This window comes from Babylonia areolata, chromosome 23 (genome assembly GCF_041734735.1).
Source record: "Babylonia areolata isolate BAREFJ2019XMU chromosome 23, ASM4173473v1, whole genome shotgun sequence".
In the NCBI taxonomy this organism is placed as follows: domain Eukaryota; kingdom Metazoa; phylum Mollusca; class Gastropoda; order Neogastropoda; family Buccinidae; genus Babylonia; species Babylonia areolata.
In genome coordinates, this window is record NC_134898.1 from 47,767,494 (window position 1) to 47,787,283 (window position 19,790).

At 43.7% G+C, this 19,790-nt stretch overlaps 1 protein-coding gene across 2 annotated transcripts; it reads right to left on the minus strand.

Moving 5' to 3' along the window:
* Positions 1-2,101: 2,101 nt before the first annotated feature.
* LOC143298140 (2-succinylbenzoate--CoA ligase-like) lies at positions 2,102-18,219 on the minus strand. Of its 2 annotated transcripts, none has more exons than XM_076610867.1 (5): positions 18,117-18,219; positions 10,164-10,327; positions 8,819-9,009; positions 6,604-7,776; positions 2,102-2,742 (listed from the first exon to the last, which is right to left on the minus strand). In XM_076610867.1, the coding sequence occupies exons 2-5, from the start codon at positions 10,268-10,270 to the stop codon at positions 2,477-2,479; spliced, it is 1,737 nt and encodes a 578-aa protein (XP_076466982.1). In that variant the 5' UTR covers positions 10,271-10,327; positions 18,117-18,219; the 3' UTR covers positions 2,102-2,476. The 2 variants fall into 2 exon arrangements, with proteins under 2 accessions (XP_076466982.1, XP_076466981.1); XM_076610866.1 differs by lacking the exon at positions 18,117-18,219 and adding an exon at positions 16,852-17,030.
* Positions 18,220-19,790: the final 1,571 nt, after the last annotated feature.

A 19,790-nucleotide genomic window follows, 5' to 3' on the forward strand; every position in this document is an offset into this window, starting at 1 on the left:
TAATAACTGTCTTTTGCTGAATGTTCAAATACACCTTCCGTGGAATCGTTGATGGGCAATGCCATACATTACCTCCTGTCTACAATCACTTTTATTTGTGATGGTACATTGAACAAATCCCCCCGCCACACACACACACACACACACACACACACACACACACACACACACACATTATTTCCGTGCCAACATGGCAGGGGTCTACCGAATAAACTACGAATGATGAAAAGCATCAGGAATATTTTGCATTTTGTCTGCGTTATTCTCTCCACCAAAAGCTAGACATGTTTTGTGCGTATTTATATCTACACGCATAAAACACTGGAATCGATCAAAGCCGTATATGATGAAGGCAGCGGGATTATTTTGCATTTCATTTCAGTTATTCTCTCCACCAAGAGCCAGACATGGTTTGTATGTATCTATAATATTCTCCACCAAGAGCTAGACATGGTTTGTACGTATCTATAATATTCTTCACCAAGAGCTAGACTCTATAATATTCTCCACCAAGAGCTAGACATAGTTTGTACGTATCTATAATATTCTCCACCAAGAGCTAGACATAGTTTGTACGTATCTATAATATTCTCTACCAAGAGCTAGACATGGTTTGTACGTATCTATAATATTCTCCACCAAGAGCTAGACATGGTTTGTACGCATCTATAATATTCTCCACCAAGAGCTAGACATGGTTTGTACGCATCTATAATTTTCTCCACCAAGAGCTAGACATGGTTTGTACGTATCTATAATATTCTCCACCAAGAGCTAGACATGGTTTGTACGTATCTATAATATTCTCACCAAGAGCTAGACATGGTTTGTACGCATCTATAATATTCTCCACCAAGAGCTAGACATGGTTTGTACGTATCTATAATATTCTCCACCAAGAGCTAGACATGGTTTGTACGTATCTATAATATTCTCCACCAAGAGCTAGACATGGTTTGTACGTATCTATAATATTCTCCACCAAGAGCTAGACATGGTTTGTACGCATCTATATATTCTCCACCAAGAGCTAGACATGGTTTGTACGCATCTATAATATTCTCCACCAAGAGCTAGACATGGTTTGTACGTATCTATAATATTCTCCACCAAGAGCTAGACATGGTTTGTACGTATCTATAATATTTCCACCAAGAGCTAGACATGGTTTGTACGCATCTATAATATTCTCCACCAAGAGCTAGACATGGTTTGTACGTATCTATAATATTCTCCACCAAGAGCTAGACATGGTTTGTACGTATCTATAATATTTTCCACCAAGAGCTAGACATGGTTTGCACGTATTTATATATACACGCATAAAACTGGAATCGATCAAAGCCGTACATGATAATAAAAGCATCATGAGTGTTTTCCATTTTGTCTCAGTTATTCTCACCACTAAGAGCTCGACATATTTCATTCATATTTATATCTACATGCATAAAACCGGATTCAGTCAAAGCCGTATATGATAAAAGCATGGGGAGAATTTTGCATTTTGTATCGACTATTCTCTCCACCAAGAGCTAGACATTTTTTTGTGCGTCCCCCCCTCCCCCCCCCCCCCCCCAAATCCCACCTCCCATCCCTACACATAAAACCGGCATCAATCAAAGCCGCACATGATAATAAAATAATAAAAGCATCAGGAGAATTTTGAATTTTATCTCGGTTATTCTGTCCACCAAAAGCTTGACATTTTTTTTGTGTGTGCGTGTTTATATCTACACGCATAAAACCAGAACCAATCATAGCCGTACATGATAAAAGCATCAGGAGTATTTAGCATTTTGCATCAGGTATTATCTCCGTCAAGACTTATACATTTTTTTGTGCGTTGTTGTTGTTGTTTTAACTCACTCAGTACGGCCAGTCCTCTCTTCTCCTCTACACAGACCCCTCGGATGTCTAGTGGGTGTCTGAATGACCCAACCTTTAGCTTCCGTTGTAAGACTTGTGGTATTCTTTGTCAACATTCACCTCTTCAGTATAAGAGCCTTCCTCTTGCAATATTTTGATGATGGTAATTGGGGTGAAACGCTGTTAACGTCGTCTCTTTCGCCGTTCGTATGGAAAGAGTTAACTCTCTATACGAACGGCGAAAGAGACGTCGTTAACAGCGTTTCACCCCAATTACCACCATCCAAATATTGCAAGCGGAAGGCTCTTATACTGAAGAGGTGAATGTTGACAAAGAATACCACAATTCTGACGACGGAAGCTAAAGGTTGGGTCATTCAGACACCCACTGGACATCCGAGGGGTCTGTGTAGAGGAGAAGAGAGGACTGGCCGTACTGAGTGAGTTAATTTGCATGCACAAAACCGGAATCGATCAATAAACAATTCCCTCCACCAAGAGCTAGATATATTTTGTCTGTCTTTCTTTTTTTTTTGTTTTTTTTTTTTTCTTTTTTTTTATCCACCGGAATCATTCAAAGCCACACACAAGTTTGCAGACTCATAGCGAGTCAAGCCAAGTTCAGTCTCTCTGCCGCCAGACGTCGAACATCCTTCCTCACGGGTTTGTCCGTGTACGTGGCGGGGAACGTCTGGAAGCGGAGGTAGTACCGTGGTCGGGGGGACAAGGGGTCGTCCAGTTTGGCCGTGATGTCTTCTTCAACCAGTCTGCGCACGTGATGCTCGGTGACCGAAGGGTCAGAGGCAACGAAGCATGCACACAGCTCTTCTCCCATCTCAGGGTCGGGAACTCCCACCACGAAGACGTCCCGCAGACCTGAGGGAACGTGGAGTCGGAATGAGTCATCATTGGTAGTGTGTGGTGTAACGGTGTGATGGTCAGAATTAGTGATCATTGTTAGTGTGTAGTGTAACGGGTGTGATGGTCAGAATTAGTGATCATTGTTAGTGTGTAGTGTAACGGGTGTGATGGTCAGAATGAGTGATCATTGGTAGTGTGTAGTGTAACGGGTGTGATGGTCAGAATTAGTGATCATTGTTAGTGTGTAGTGTAACGGGTGCCATGGTCAGAATTAGTGATCATTGGTAGTGTGTAGTGTAACGGGTGTGATGGTCAGAATTAGTGATCATTGTTAGTGTGTAGTGTAACGGGTGTGATGGTCAGAATTAGTGATCATTGGTAGTGCATAGTGTAACGGGTGTGATGGTCAGAATGAGTGATCATTGGTAGTGTGTAGTGTAACGGGTGTGATGGTCAGAATGAGTGATCATTGGTAGTGTATAGTGTAACGGGTGTGATGGTCAGAATGAGTGATCATTGTTAGTGTATAGTGTAACGGGTGCCATGGTCAGAATGAGTGATCATTGGTAGTCTGTAGGGTAACGGGTGTGATGGTCAGAATTAGTGATCATTGGTAGTGTGTAGTGTAACGGGTGTGATGGTCAGAATTAGTGATCATTGGTAGTGTGTAGTGTAACGGGTGCGATGGTCAGAATTAGTGATCATTGTTAGTGTGTAGTGCATCGGGTGCCATGGTCAGAATTAGTGATCATTGGTAGTGTGTAGTGTAACGGGTGTGATGGTCAGAATGAGTGATCATTGGTAGTGTGTAGTGCAACGGGTGTGATGGTCGGAATGAGTGATCATTGTTAGTGTGTAGTGTAACGGGTGTGATGGTCAGAATTAGTGATCATTGTTAGTATATAGTGTAACGGGTGTGATGGTCAGAATTAATCATTGGTAGTGTGTAGTGTAACGGTGTGATGGTCAGAATGAGTGATCATTGGTAGTGTGTAGTGTAACGGTGTGATGGTCAGAATTAGTGATCATTGGTAGTGTATATTGTAACGGTGAGATGGTCAGAATTAGTGATCATTGTTAGTGTGTAGTGTAACGGGTGTGATGGTCAGAATGAGTGATCATTGGTAGTGTGCAGTGTAACGGGTGTGATGGTCAGAATTAGTGATCATTGGTAGTGTGTAGTGTAACGGGTGCCATGGTCAGAATGAGTGATCATTGGAAGTGTGTAGTGTAACGGTGTGATGGTCAGAATTAGTGATCATTGTTAGTGTGTAGTGCAACGGGTGTGATGGTCAGAATTAGTGATCATTGGTAGTGTGCAGTGTAACGGGTGTGATGGTCAGAATTAGTGATCATTGGTAGTGTGTAGTGTAACGGGTGCCATGGTCAGAATGAGTGATCATTGGAAGTGTGTAGTGTAACGGGTGCAATGGTCAGAATTAGTGATCATTGTTAGTGTGTAGTGTAACGGGTGTGATGGTCAGAATGAGTGATCATTGGTAGTGTGTAGTGTAACGGGTGCCATGGTCAGAATTAGTGATCATTGGTAGTGTGTAGTGTAACGGGTGTGATGGTCAGAATTAGTGATCATTGGTAGTGTGTAGTGTAACGGGTGTGATGGTCAGAATGAGTGATCATTGTTAGTGTGTAGTGTAACGGGTGTGATGGTCAGAATGAGTGATCATTGTTAGTGTGTAGTGCAACGGGTGCCATGGTCAGAATTAGTGATCATTGGTAGTGTGTAGTGTAACGGGTGTGATGGTCAGAATTAGTGATCATTGGCAGTGTGTAGTGTAACGGGTGTGATGGTCAGAATTAGTGATCATTGGTAGTGTGAAGTGTAACGGGTGTGATGGTCAGAATTAGTGATCATTGTTAGTGTGTAGTGTAACGGGTGCCATGGTCAGAGTTAGTGATGATTTTTGATGTATAGTGTAACGGGTGTGATGGTCAGAATTAGTGATCATTGTTAGTGTGTAGTGTAACGGGTGCCATGGTCAGAGTTAGTGATGATTTTTGATGTATAGTGTAACGGTGGGATGGTCAGAATGAGTGATCACTTTTAGTGTGTAGTGTAACGGGTGCGATGGTCAGAATTAGAAGTATTGCATACAATATTTCATTACTGATTAATTTTCTGTCCTAATCCCGCTCCCTCCCCCTCCCCCCACTCTTCCAATATTATGTTTTTCTTTCTCCAGTCACCGACACCCACCCTCTCCATTTTACATTCTGTACTCTCTCTCTCTCTCTCTCTCTCTCTCTCTCTTCCTTCCTCAATCCCCTCCCCCTCGCCCCCTCCCCTCTACCTCAACCGCTCCCTTTACAGTTGTATATTTCTTCCCCTGCCATTGATTTTCACAAAAAATGATTATTTCTAATTAATGATAATGATAATCACCATTATGATCGAAAAAATAATAATACAAATAATAATAATAATAATTTCGTTTATTTTCAGTCTAATATCAGCATCTAAGATGAACAGACTATAAAGGAATAAACGAACGAATGGCACATTCACCGAATTTTGGACAAGTGTTGGGTTTTTTTTTTCCCTTTCACGTATCGCGTGAACTTTATATTCGTCACAATACAACCCCTTTTCTACTTGACAAAAACGTCAAATACATTCAGGGTTTTTTTCATAAGTAACACTTGATCTGCTATCCCCTTCTCTGCTTGAGTACAAAAAACATCAAACATATGAAGGTGTGTTTTTTTTCCATGAGTAACATTTGGTGTGCTTAAGCGCAGCGATGGGTTTGATTGTGATGGTGCAATATTCCTTTTTCGTTTGGGGACTTTGAATGGACGAGGGGGGGGGGATGGCCATGAACTCATTCTAAATCTTGTAGGGATGATCTGATCTCACCTGTGCAGCATTCCATGATGTGGGGAGGGGAGAGACATGAGAACATTCTAAATCTTGTACCGATGACCTGATCTTACCTGGGCAGCATTCCATGATGTGGGGAGGGGATGGCCATTAACACATTCTAAATCTTGTAGGGATGACCTGATCTTACCTGGGCAGCATTCTATGATGTGGGGAGGGGATGGCCATGAACACATTCTAAATCTTGTACCGATGACCTGATCTTACCTGGGCAGCATTCCATGATGTGGGGAGGGGATGGCCATGAACACATTCTAAATCTTGTACCGATGACCTGATCTTACCTGGGCAGCATTCCATGATGTGGGGAGGGGATGGCCATGAACACATTCTAAATCTTGTACCGATGACCTGATCTTACCTGGGCAGCATTCCATGATGTGGGGAGGGGATGGCCATGAACACATTCTAAATCTTGTACCGATGACCTGATCTTACCTGGGCAGCATTCCATGATGTGGGGAGGGGATGGCCATGAACACATTCTAAATCTTGTACCGATGACCTGATCTTACCTGGGAAGCATTCCATGATGTGGGGAGGGGATGGCCATGAACACATTCTAAATCTTGTACCGATGACCTGATCTTACCTGGGCAGCATTCCATGATGTGGGGAGGGGATGGCCATGAACACATTCTAAATCTTGTACCGATGACCTGATCTTACCTGGGCAGCATTCCATGATGTGGGGAGGGGATGGCCATGAATACATTCTAAATCTTGTACCGATGACCCGATCTTACCTGGGCAGCATTCCATGATGTGGGGAGGGGAGGGACATGAGCACATTCTAAATCTTGTACCGATGACCTGATCTTACCTGGGCAGCATTCCATGATGTGGGGAGGGGAGGGACATGAACACATTCTGAATCTTGTACCGATGACCTGATCTTACCTGGGCAGCATTCCATGATGTGGGGAGGGGATGGCCATGAACACATTCTAAATCTTGTACCGATGACCTGATCTTACCTGGGCAGCATCTCATGATCCGACTCTCCAGCCAGGCCGGGTAGAAGATGTAGCTGCCTCTGTGGATAGCGTCATGCTGACGTCCTTCAACCAGCAGTGACCCGTCCTCCAGCATCTGTCCAATGTCCCCAGTCTTCAGGAAGCCGTCAGCAGTGAAGGAAGCCGGTGTGTCCTCCGCATCGAGGTAACCCTGGGTCATCCACGGGGTCTTCACGTAGAGCTCTCCTTTGGTCCCCCTTGCTACTTCCTTTCCCTCTCTGTCACAAGCTTTCAATGTACAGTCGGGCAGTAGTTTCCCTACCAGGAAATCTTGATACTCAGAGACGTCTCCCACGACAATGACCGATGTCATCAAAAGTTCTGTGGATACGTAGCTGGTTAACACCTTTTCAGACAACTGCAGAGCTTGGTCAATAATCTCTTTCTTCATTGGCTGCCCTCCCAGTGACAATATCTTCATCTTCCAGGCTTTTCTGTTCTCCAGCGCCAAAATCTTGGGTAAGAGATAGGGCATACAGGTTCCCTCACCACAACCTTCCTGAGCAATCATGTCCCAAGCAACAGCTGCCATATCGTCGGGAGCTCCGTACCACATGTCCAGGAGTACACGACCTTGGCCAACAGACATATATATGAAGACATACCCCCCTAACCAGCCAATGGGAGCACAGTTGAACGTAACGGAAAACTGATCCAGGTCGCCCCGTTTCAGGAACCGGAGACACTTGAAGAGAGAGGCATGGGTATGAGGCACCAGCTTGGAGAAACCAGTGCTGCCTGACGTGGTGAACACGACCACGGTTTCGTCGGCCGCTACCTCTGCCTGGTAAAACTCGTCCAGGACCTGCAGACGTGCGATGAAATCTGCTGTTTCTGGAGAGCCAAACCCGTCCCCCAAAAGGTCCCTGTTGTCAGAGTTCTCTGCCCCTGGTTCACGATGCCCCGTGTCGGCCTGGCCTGATGAAGCGGCAACATCCTGACACAGCCAAGCCGCCGTTCTCCGGATGAAGAAGACTTTCCGAAGGTTCGGCAGAGTGGGGGATGTGACTGTGTTGGTGTCTGGGTCGTGGTGCACGTGCTGCTTCAGCACTTGCCATGGTCCAGTGTCAAGGTCAGGGTTGACGCAGATTGCGGAGGCCTTGGACTGACGGAGAACATGCAGCAGATCCGATCCTGAAAGTTTTGGGGTCGCTGTTTCGTTTTTATTCTGCCCGCCGTGCTCTTTAGCTGTCTGTCTGTCTGTCTGTCTGTCTGTATGCCTGTCTATCTGTCTTTCAGCCTGTTTGACTGGACGCTTGAATGAATCATTGTATTTATCATTATGATCCAACATGTGTTGATTTTCCACACAGTAATGATTGCGCACTATGACCGTGTGTGTGTGTGTGTGTGTGTGTGAATAACATTAATGTTTTCTATCTTGTGTTCATTTTTTCCTTTTTGGTATTTACTTGTTCCCTCTTTGTAAACTAGGACTTCTTTTTTTTTTAATTAGGCGTAAAAGCTCATACTACTACTACTACTTTTTTTTTAATTAGGCGTAAAAGCTCATACTACTACTACTACTACTACTACTACCACTACTACTACTACTACTACTACTAATAATAACAATAATAATAATAATAGAAATGATTCGTTCATGGAGATCACTTAGTACTTTATTTCAGGTGTCCGGAGCTCTCTCTCTCTCTCTCTCTATTATATATATATATATATATATATATGTATATCACACACACACACACACACACACACACACACACACGCACGCACGCACGCACGCACGCACGCTCTCTTCATCATCGCTCTCTTTCTCTTGCTTCCAGTGTTGTCCTTGTTGTATTTTCATCATTACTATTATTATCATTATTATTATTATGATGAGCATTTACGCCTAATCTCGAAAATAAGCCCTAGGCGTTTACAAATAGAACACACATGTGAATATTAAAAAAGGAAGAATTGAACACAAGATACCAAACATTATCAAAAATTATTCATCCTCACACACACACACACACACACACACACACACACACACACACACACACACACACACACACAAGTCATATTGCACACGAAGGTAAATAGTACTCAATCATATACTCGTACATATACTTGTAGTGATTTTTGCCCGGGGGGGGACATTTTCATTCCAGGCACGCAATGAACCAAAACGTGACACATTGGACAGGTCTGGTCAAGCACTTACCGTCAGCAAGGAGGCACTGAGCGTTGACCACAGTGGCCCCCGCCATCACAATGCCCACGTCACACAGCACGCGCTCTGGCCCGTTGGGTAGCGTGCTCACCACCTTCTCCTTCCGCCCCACACCCCCACCCTTCAGCACCGCGGCCCAGCGACCCCCTAGCTGGTACACCTGTCCCCGTGTCAGTTCGAACCTGGAGAACAAAAAAACAAACAAACGAAAAACAAAACAATACAAAACAAAAGCAAAACAAAACAAAAAAACAAAACAAAAACCAAAAAAAGCAAAAAAACCAAAACAAAGCAACTGTTTGAGGACCACCAACAGATTTGCTCATTTTGTTCTTTGGCTGTGTGTGTGTGTGTGTGTGTGTGTGTGTGTGTGTGTGTGTGTGTACATATATGTATATGTACGTATTTGTATTTCTTTTTATCACAACAGATTTCTCTGTGTGAAATTCGGGCTGCTCTCCCCAGGGAGAGCGCGTCGCTACACTACAGCGCCACCCATTTTTTTGTATTTTTTCCCGCATGCAGTTTTCTTTGTTTTTCCTATCGATGTGGATTTTTCTACAGAATTTTGCCAGGAGCAACCCTTTTGTTGCCGTGGGTTCTTTTACGTGCGCTAAGTGCATGCTGCACACGGGAGCTCGGTTTATCGTCTCATCCGAATGACTAGCGTCCAGACCACCACTCAAGGTCTAGTGGAGGGGGAGAAAATATCGGCGGCTGAACCGTGATTCGAACCTGCGCGCTCAGATTCTCTCGCTTCCTTGGCGGACGCGTTACCTCTAGGACATCACTCCATATATATGTGTGTGTGTGTGTGTGTGTGTGTGTGTGTGTGTGTGTGTGTGTGTGTGTGTGAGTGTGTGTGTGTGTGTGTGTGTGTGTGTGTGTGTGTGTAATAAGAAACTCTAGGGACGGATGGACAGTACAAGGTCTTCAGAGAAGAAGCCCCCCTCAGTCAAGTGTTTCGGCCCTTAACTCCTTACACTCTAAGGGGGCCGGGCCGCACCCAGGTCATGACTCCTGGACGCCCTTGTATTGCCGCCTATATATATATATATATATATATATATCACACACACACACACACACACACACACGCGCGCGCGCGCGCGCGCGCGCGCACACACACACACAAAGAAAGAGAGAGAGAGTATAGATACAAATGTAGATATATACAGATATTTTTATTTTGATGTAAACGCCGTGGGTCGCCTTTCTGGGAGATATGACTGTGACTATACACTCTTCTTCTTCTTCCCCTATTTATTATTTTTAGTGATAGTAGTAGTAGTAGTAGTAGTAGTAGTAGTAGTAGTAGTAGTAGTACAATTCTCACCTGTTGCCGTGTTTGTCCCTGAAGATGAAGGCAGGTTTGTGGGCGTCATGACAGCTCCAGTAGTGGACCAGTTCCACCATGGTGATGTATGGAAGCGGTCCTGACATTGTCCTCTCTCCTTCTCTGATATCTGTATACTGTCTGGTATCTTCCTTTAATGTTTTCTGAAAAAAAATAAGAAAAAAATTGCGTCCTTCAAAGTTCATGATATTTTCAGAGAAACAGACGAAGTATATTTGTTGAGCAGTGACAAAAAAAAAAAAAAAAAAAAAAAAAAAAAAAATGTCTGGGGAGACTCTAGGGGAGGGGGGGGGGGAGGGGGGGGGGGGGGACGCACACTCAGTCTGGCTCCGCATCTAAGCCATCATTGTTGTCAGTAGGGGTGAGGGGGGTGGAGGCTTAGTAGGTGGTGTCCTAAGTACGCTAAATCAGAACAGGCGCTACCGAACAACCTCGGCAGCAGTGCAGGGTCTCCTCTGGTGGGTGGCTTCTTCGCGACCTGACATCGATGGTTCCCTGCGGACTGCCGACGCTGGGACTGCGACAGACGAACCCGGAATGAGCGGCGTGGGGAGTGATGCCACTGAAACGGTGCAGATGACGGGGGCAGCAAAACAAAAGAAAATGTCTGGTAGATCGTGCCCTATGTCTGTACAATGTCCTTGTTCGATGTGTGTGCTGTGCTTTCCTTTCTTGCTGCTTGTCAGGCACCTGCTTGCTTGGCAGATGTGGTGCAGCGTAAATGGATTTGTCCGAACGCAGTGACGCCTACTTGAGCTACTGCTACTGCTACTTTCTTGTTCTTTTCTATGCTTAAAAAAAGACTTAACAAATTAAAAAAAACACACAAAAAAACAAAAAAACAAACAAAAAACGAGGGTAAAGGAGTAAGCACAAAGTACTTGCTTACATCCTTCTCTCTTGGCAAGAAAAACAAGAGAGGCAAGGCCTTCAAGACTCACTTGTGATACACTTTAAACAAGAGAGGGCAAGACCTTCAAGACTCACTTGTGATACACTTTAAACAAGAGAGGCAAGGCCTTCAAGACTCACTTGTGATACACTTTAAACAAGAGAGGGCAAGGCCTTCAAGACTCGCTTGTGATACAATTTAAACAAGAGAGGGCAAGGCTTTCAAGACTCACTTGTGATACACTTTAAACAAGAGAGGGCAAGGCCTTCAAGACTCACTTGTGATACACTTTAAACAAGAGAGGGCAAGGCCTTCAAGACTCGCTTGTGATACACTTTAAACAAGAGAGGGCAAGGCCTTCAAGACTCGCTTGTGATACAATTTAAACAAGAGAGGGCAAGGCTTTCAAGACTCACTTGTGATACACTTTAAACAAGAGAGGCAAGGCCTAAAAAAATCTAATTGTTAAAATATGTTCTGTATTTGTTATTATAAAGCTTCGGGTAAAAAAAATGTCCTAGCCAGATTCGAACCCCGCGTGTTCGGGTGAGAAAAAACTGTCTTATCCATTACACTATCGTGGCTCCTTAACTGACGTTCTAAAATTTAATATTTGAACATACTTTTTTAAAGGGCGATAAATCAATTGCGGTATTCGCAGTGAGAACGCTGTTTAAATCATATTATTCTGATGTATCTTGGGCATTCGAAAAACCTTTAAGGGCAATAAAAAATTCTTTTTAAGTCCGCGGTAAAGGAGACGTGGCTATCGCCACAATCACACTGCAACATTTAGCCGCTTTCTCTAGATCTATATAGATGTACAAGTTTAGTTACACCCGTCGGGAATGTAGTATGTCACGGTGGATTCAATTTCTCTTTTATGTTAATTGTAGTTTTATAGTCTTAAAGTTGATATGAAAATGTAGTATTTTGTTAAACTAATAACATGTAGAGCCATGTACAAGTACTTCTAAACGTCGTATGAAGTGAAAAGGACTTCATTTTGAGAAAAGTCAAGACTGGAAATTTTTTCGTTTCATCGTGATCAATTCAAGGGTATTAACTCGCATGGTTTACATTTTTTGACTGTGAATTCCGACTGATTCTGTGGATATTTTTATGGCAGTTTGGGGCATAATCCAGTAAGTGATGAGGCGTTCACAAACCTTTCTCTGAATAAATATTTAACACTCTCCTTCTCCAACTTTCCATCACATGTTATCGTGTATTGTCCATTGAATATAGGATTGAACGGGCAGGTCAACAACTTGAAACAAAATGGCGTTGTTCGCGTTCGCGAAGAATATGAGCACGCGCTTTGAATGTGTATAAATATGTATACGCAATTGATTTTTGCCCATGACCTTCAGGGCTCAGCCAACAGATCTGTAAAGTCCACTCGTCGTATTGATTTTAGTATTTTCCGAAAAAGACCACTTGGGCGAATGGACATAGTGAAAGCCCTGTACACTGAGAGTAAAACACACAAGCTTTTTATGTATTGAGTATAATTTCAAAATGTAATGTTTAAGATGCGAAAGATCAGTTTAAAGCAAATTAAGTCCCCTAGCATTAATTACAGATTAATTTCACTTTTTTACTATCTGCACCAAACCCAAATTAAATAAAACTTCCATGCTTAGCAAAAGAAGTTCCTGTTTGAACAAAAAATGATAATGACTGCTCTTGTTGTTGTGTCAGAATACCAGATCACAGTGCCAAGTTTAGAGAATACAAAAAATATAAATATAACAGTAAATGCAGTTTGCATATAATTTGGCTTCTTTTTTAAATTTTTTTTGTGCCCATCCCAGATGGGCAATATTGTTTTAAACAAGATGACTGGAAAGAACTGAATTTGTCCTATTTTCATGCCTAATTTGGTGTCAACTGACAAAGTATTTGCAGAGAAAATGTCAATGTTAAAGTTTACCACGGACACACACACACACACACACACACACACACACACACACACACACACACAGACAACCGAACACCGGGTTAAAACATTGACTCACTTTGTTTACACAAGTGAGTCAATAAATGAGAGAAGAAAAAAAAAAAGAATAAATACATAAATAATGCGTAAAATGAGTCAAATTCACAACAGCATCATCAAAATTGCATAAGCATGTACAAACATAAGCATAGATACTTATGTACAATACAATAACACTATAAATGAATAACAACAAGGACAATAGGGTAGGGGCGTGGTGGAGAGCAGAAGGAAGAATGGACAAGGGGAAGTGTAAAGAAGGTAGGGGAGGCTGACTGAACAGACAGATATAGCGAGAGTGACAGTGTAGACAGACATAGAGACTGACAGGGGAGGAGGTAGGCATGTATAGACTGACAGTCCTTACATGTTTGTTGTTTGTGATTGATATGTGTCACATAATCACATTCATTTAATGTGCAGTAGTGTATCCGTATCGTTTAGTATTATGTCTGTGCATTGTAATGGAATTGAAATCATGAAAATATTTTTGAAGAAAAGGGGGAAAAAATCAGAGAAAACGAAGAAGGCGCCCTTTTTTTTTCTTTCTCTATAATAGTGAATCATTTTACATTCTTTAAATATATTAATCTCCACGGCTGCTCAACGAAGAAAAAAAAAGAAGAAAAAAAAGGGGGGGAACAATGTCTGTCTGCAATGACTGTCATTTATATGCAGTTGGAAAATGTGTATTTCAACATATTTGCAGTTGTGTAGCGTCCACCAGCCGTCAAACGAAACAAATGTATTTAATCACATTCCTGAGCACGATATAAGCTGTTAGCTTGTTGTTGCTCCGCTGTCTATCTGTACATGTGTGACGTATTTACTGAATAAAGTTTTGTTTAAACCAAACATTTTACAAATCTTTTTTTTATTTTTGTTCGCTTCATGGTAGCTTATCTAACGGAGGCACTGTCACACTGACCTAATTCAGTGATGATCCCACTGTCCTGTTCAGTGGCACTTCAAATTCAGTCATAGAAACAGAAAGAATTTTTTTTAAAAGAAGAGAAGTGAAAAGAAGAGAGAGAGAGAGAGAGAGAGAGAGAGACAGAGAGAGGAGGCAGAGAGAGAGACGGAGAGAGACAGAGAGTCAGAGAGAGGAGACAGAGAGACAGAGACAGAGAGTCAGAAAGACAGAGTCAGAGAGACAGAGAGAGAGACAGAGACAGAGAGTCAGAGAGACAGAGAGAGGAGACAGAGAGACAGAGACAGAGACAGAGAGAGGAGACAGAGAAACAGAGAGAGGAGACAGAGTCAGAAAGACAGAGAGACAGAAACAGACAGAAACAGACAATCAGAAGGACAGAAAGATTGAAAAAGAGACAGAGACAGATGGGGAGACAGAGAGGGGGGGGGGAGAGATAGAGAGACAGAGACAGAGAGAGACAGAAACAGATAATCAGGACAGATAGAAAAAGAGACAGAGACAGATGGGGAGACAGAGACTGAGAGAGAGAGACAGACAGACATAGAGAGACAGACAGACAGAATGACAGACGGACAGACAAAGAGAGACAGAGAGACATTCGAGTCCCAGAATATGGAACAAAGCAACAACAATCGCACTTAAGATCTATCTATATATATGTGTGTGTGTGTGTGTGTGTGTGTGTGTGTGTGTGTGTGTGTGTGTGTGTGTGTGTACTTTTCCGTTTGTGAGACTGAAAAAAAACGTGTAAATTGGTTGAATAACATCATAATATTTACTCTACATTTCTTCCCCTCCACTCTTTGACTGGCCTTCTTTACGTCTTTTGACAGGAGAAGAAATGTAGAGTATATATAACGATGTTATTTAAACAAATTTACGATCTTTTCCGTCTTCAGAACGAAACTGAATGGAAAGAACACACGGGGAAGAAATGTGGATGAGGTACACACACACACAGACACAGACACACACACACACACACACACATATATATATATATATATATATATATATATATATACATCTCCATGATGGTAAAAGAAAAAAAGGAAAAAAAACAAAAAAAAAAACAAGAAAGTAAGTCTCTAGAATCAGCACTGCATAAAAAAATCACATTGTCTCGTCTTTTCAGATCATTGCAGCGCTTGGTGCGGGGGTGGCCCTGTTGTAATGTGACCGACTTCCAAGCGAGTGGACCCGGGTTCGAGTCTGATACAGACCGGGAATTTTTTGCTCCCGCCTCCAGGCTTGAACTTGAGCAGTGATTTGGACGCCAGTCTATTTGTATGGTATGATACACCGAGATCCCATGCGCTACGTTCACTATGATGGAGTCTCCCGTCGGTCCGACGGATGAGTAGGCAGGCAGGTTTATCTGTCGGTGTGTGTCCTCATATGGGAGAAGAGGCCGATTCTGGATGCGCAGCACTTCCCACAGGTGTTGCAAGGGAAAACGTCTCCAGAAGTTGAGCCCTACTTCCTTTGCTCACGCTTCTCCTTAATGGCCAGCATTCTCTTGTTTTCAAACCTGACCAGCACAGGTGACCTTTATTTTTTTAGTGAGGAGGAGTTATGCAGTCCCTTCCCCACTCTCTCGCCTACCGACGCTCACAGTCCCACAGGTGCAGATACTGCCACGTGTAGAGCGTCCTAGGCAGGTGCAGGTTTTTTCTTCGGAGCTCCGTCTCCTAGGGGGACTTCCAGCCAAGGATAAGAGCTCCCCCTGCCCTTTGGTCATCCTCTTCCTTCACAGCCGTTGGGAAAGGTTTCCTCCTCCACCTGGTCCGTCGTTGGGAGACTTCACATGCGGCAGGTAGTACTGGGTTACATGGTACCAGCAGCAAGGGCTATGTCCCTGACCTGACATAGACATTAACGTTCACTACGTGCAACGTTAAAGACCCCACGACAATAAGAGAGTAGTCCTTGTCAAAACTGTTGAAAACAAAACCTTTAATAGCGAAACAAATAAATCTGCAGACAAAAAAAAAGAAAGAAAAAAAAAAGAATAAAAAAAAAGTGTGGCGCTTCACAAAAAATTAGTCCTTGTCAGATGGGCGCAATAGCCGAGTGGTTAAAGCGTTTGACTTTCAATCTGAGGGTCCTGGGTTCGAATCACGGTGACGGCGCCTGGTGGGTAAAGGGTGGAGATTTTTACGATCTCCCAGGTCAACATATGTGCAGACCTGCTAGTGCCTGAACCCACTTCATGTGTAAACGCATGCAGGAGATCAAATACGCACGTTAAAGATCCGGTAATCCATGTCAGCGTTTGCTGGGTTATGGCAACAAGAACATACCCAGCACGCACACCCCCGAAAGCGGAGTATGGCTGCCTACATGGCGGGGTAAAAACGGTCATGCACGTAAAAACCCACTCGTGTACATGTGAGTGAACGTGGGAGTTGCAGCCCACGAATGAAGAAGGAGAAGAAGAAGAGTCCTTGTCAAAACTGTTGAAAAAAAACAACAACCAAATTCTGATAGTGAAACAAATACATCTACCAACAAAAAAGAAAAAAAAGTGGCGCTTCACCATGGCGACACTTCATGCTCGGACACATCAACAAGAGCTTCAGGAACAGAGATATCTGTTGTAAGAAACAACAACAACAACAACAACAAAATACTATTCAATGCAACACAATACAATGACTCGCAAAAAAAAAGAAAAAAAAAAAAAAAAAAAGAAACGCCGCAGTTTAAACAGCACAGTGACTATTATCCCACCGGTGTGGCTTGTAGGACAGACATGATTAATTAAAAAAAAAAAAAGGATTTTTATCCACGGTCAGCACTGACTGACCTTCGGGAGGCCTATGATAATACTCACCAACAGGAAAACGCACAAGATACCCCGAGTATTCACAACACGCCGCCTCGGTGAGAAAATGGTGGCTGCCTTCCACTGAAAAGTCGCCAACCCCTTGTTTATGTTCAGTGGGTATGGGGGAGCCAATGGAAAACCGATACTTTCTGTGTCAGCTCAGTCTTCTCAAACCAACCACCAGGTGGCCGAGTTATCCCATGGGCTGAGTTCCATGTACATACTTCGCAGCACAAAGTTGGGTAAGGCGAAGGGGGGGGGGTGGGGGGGGGGAGATGGAGGGTATGGGGTCCCAAAGGAAAAGGAACCTCCATGAAGCGCAGGGCACACAATTAATGCAGCAAAAGATCACTTGTGCAAACCAGCTCAGCGTTAACAATATGTTCCTCACTCTTTGCTCGTTTATTTGAATGAAGAGCTTTTGTAAACTCAAAGAAAACTTAGATCGCTCTTTTAACCTGGTTCAGCTGTTAGGGAGATTTCTTGTTGACACACAAACACGCTTTGTCTTTATCTTTCGCTTTTCTTGCTTGTTGCTCTCCTCCTCTCTCTCTCTCAAGCACGCGCGCACACACATACACAAACACACGCACGCACGCGCGCGCGCGCGCACGCACACACACACACACACACACACACACGTGCACAACCATTAACCACCCAAAAAAGAACACATGCGCAGGCTTGCACAAGTATATACAGAGGAGCACACACACCTGCTTGCGTTCGCATACAGGGTCTGTTTAACCAACACACACACACACACACACACACACACACACAGGCAATAGCGCTCCGGCTGTTCACGTTCTACTTTACAGAGAGAGAGACTGAACCCGAAGCACAAAATGAAATGAGAGCCAACGAAAAGCCGAATGTAGTCCAAGGGCGGGAGCAAAGAAAAACAATTGTGGGGTGTTCATGTTACCAGCCCTGTAATGCTGTGCTTTGTGACAACGAAGATTTTTGTCATACAGCATTGGCCTCACGCACCTGTGAATTTGACGCATTCGTTGTTTGAATAATAATAATAATTATAACAATCATCATCATCATCATCATCATCATCATCATCATATAATAATAATAATAATGGTGATACTGCTTCTTGATAATAGCGACGAAGAAGCTGGTGATGGTCATGGTGATAATAATGTCAGTAGTGGTAGTAGTAGTAGTAGCAGCAGTAGTTGTATTAGTAGCAGCAACAACAGCAACAACAATGCATATCTCTGAATCAAAGGAATGCAAGACATATCATGAATACTTACAGAGAGAACACACACTGCAGAAGCTTAAAGCTATTCTGGAAAGAGGTGGGTCTTCAACCTTTCAGGCAAGACCATAATCAGTCAGTTTTGGTTTGTGTTTAACCCCGCGAACTGAGCGCGAAACCGACGGGCCCAATAGCCGAGTGGTTAAAGCGTTGGACTTTCAATCTGAGGGTCCCGGGTTCGAATCACGGTAACGGCACCTGGTGGAGATTTCTTCGATTCCCAGGTCAACAGATGTACAGGCCTGCTAGTACCTGAACCCTCTTCGTGTGTATACGCACGCTGAAGATCAAAAACGCACGTTTAAATTCTTGTGATTCATGTCAGCGTTCGGTGGGTTATGGAAACCTGAACATACCCAGCATGCACACCCCCGAAAAACGGTGTGTGGCTGTCCACGTGACGGGGGTGAAAACGGGCATACACGTAAAAGCCCACTCGTGTACATTCGAGTGCACATGGGAATTGCTGCCCACGAACGAAGAAGAAGAGCGGGAAAAACCAAGGGGAACAGTCATGCCCTATTATGTTTCGCTGTGTGTGCAACCTCACGGAGACTTGGGCACTTTGGTTGACAGCCACATGTCGAGCTTCGACAGAAAAGCCTGAATGTGACTGTGCATTGTGTTGTGCTGTGTTGTGTTGTGTTGTGTTGCGTTGTGTTGTGTTGTGCTGTGCTGTGCTGTGTTGTGTTGTGTTGTGTTGTGCTGTGCTGTGCTGTGTTGTGTTGTGCTGTGCTGTGCTGTGCTGTGCTGTGCTGTGTTGTGTTGTGCTGTGCTGTGCTGTGCTGTGTTGTGTTGTGTTGTGTTGTGTTGTGTTGTGTTGTGTTGTGTTGTGTTGTGCTGTGCTGTGCTGTGCTGTGCTGTGTTGTGTTGTGCTGTGCTGTGCTGTGCTGTGCTGTGCTGTGCTGTGCTGTGCTGTGCTGTGCTGTGTTGTGTTGTGTTGTGCTGTGTTGTGTTGTGTTGTGTTGCGTTGTGTTGTGTTGTGTTGTGTTGTGTTGTGAGCATTGCATTGCGTTCTGTTGTGAGATTTGCATTACATTGCTTTCGATCTGTTGTTTTCGATGCGTTGCCTTGCGTTCTGTTAAAAAGCGTTGCATTGTATTGCATTGCATTGTATTCTATTGTGTTGTAAGATTTGCATTGCGTTGCTTTGTGTTGTGTTGTATTATGTTGCCTTGCGTTGGAAAGTATTGTATTGCAATGCATTGCAATGTACTGCATGGCATTGCATTGTATCGCACCGTGTTGCGTTGCATTGTGTTGTTGGCTTATTGTCTTGTTTTTCGGCGTCTTGTTCTGCCTTGTGTTTTGTTAAATTGTGTTACTTTTTTTTCTTTTTTGGTGGTGGTGGGGGGGGGTGGGGGGGGGTGGGGGGGGGGGGAATTGTTGCCACAAAAGATTTCTTCACCTGAAAATCAGACCGCTTTCACCGTGAAAGGACACCTTCACCACAGTACATTGCCACCAGCATCTCCTCAGTCATAACTCTTACCTCTCTCTTTTTATACTTCAACCTCAATACCCGCCCCCCCCCCCCCCCCCCCCCCCCCTACCCAGCTACCCAGCCTTCAGCCCCCCGCCAACCCCCACCCCCCGGGTCTTCCCTCTTTATCCACCAGCCCTCGCCACGCAAAAGAAAATTTGGCGATAAAGTAAATCAGGTCAAAGA

What these genes read in the sequence shown, in the direction of transcription:
- LOC143298140 (XM_076610867.1), bottom strand. Translation starts at nt 10,270, where the DNA reads ATGTCAGGACCGCTTCCATACATCACCATGGTGGAACTGGTCCACTAC. An exon ending in AGGGACAAACACGGCAACAG is followed by an intron (nt 9,010 to 10,163) that starts GTGAGAATTGTA and finishes TTTGTTCTCCAG; the next exon opens with GTTCGAACTGACACGGGGAC. An exon ending in TCAGTGCCTCCTTGCTGACG is followed by an intron (nt 7,777 to 8,818) that starts GTAAGTGCTTGA and finishes CAAAACTTTCAG; the next exon opens with GATCGGATCTGCTGCATGTT.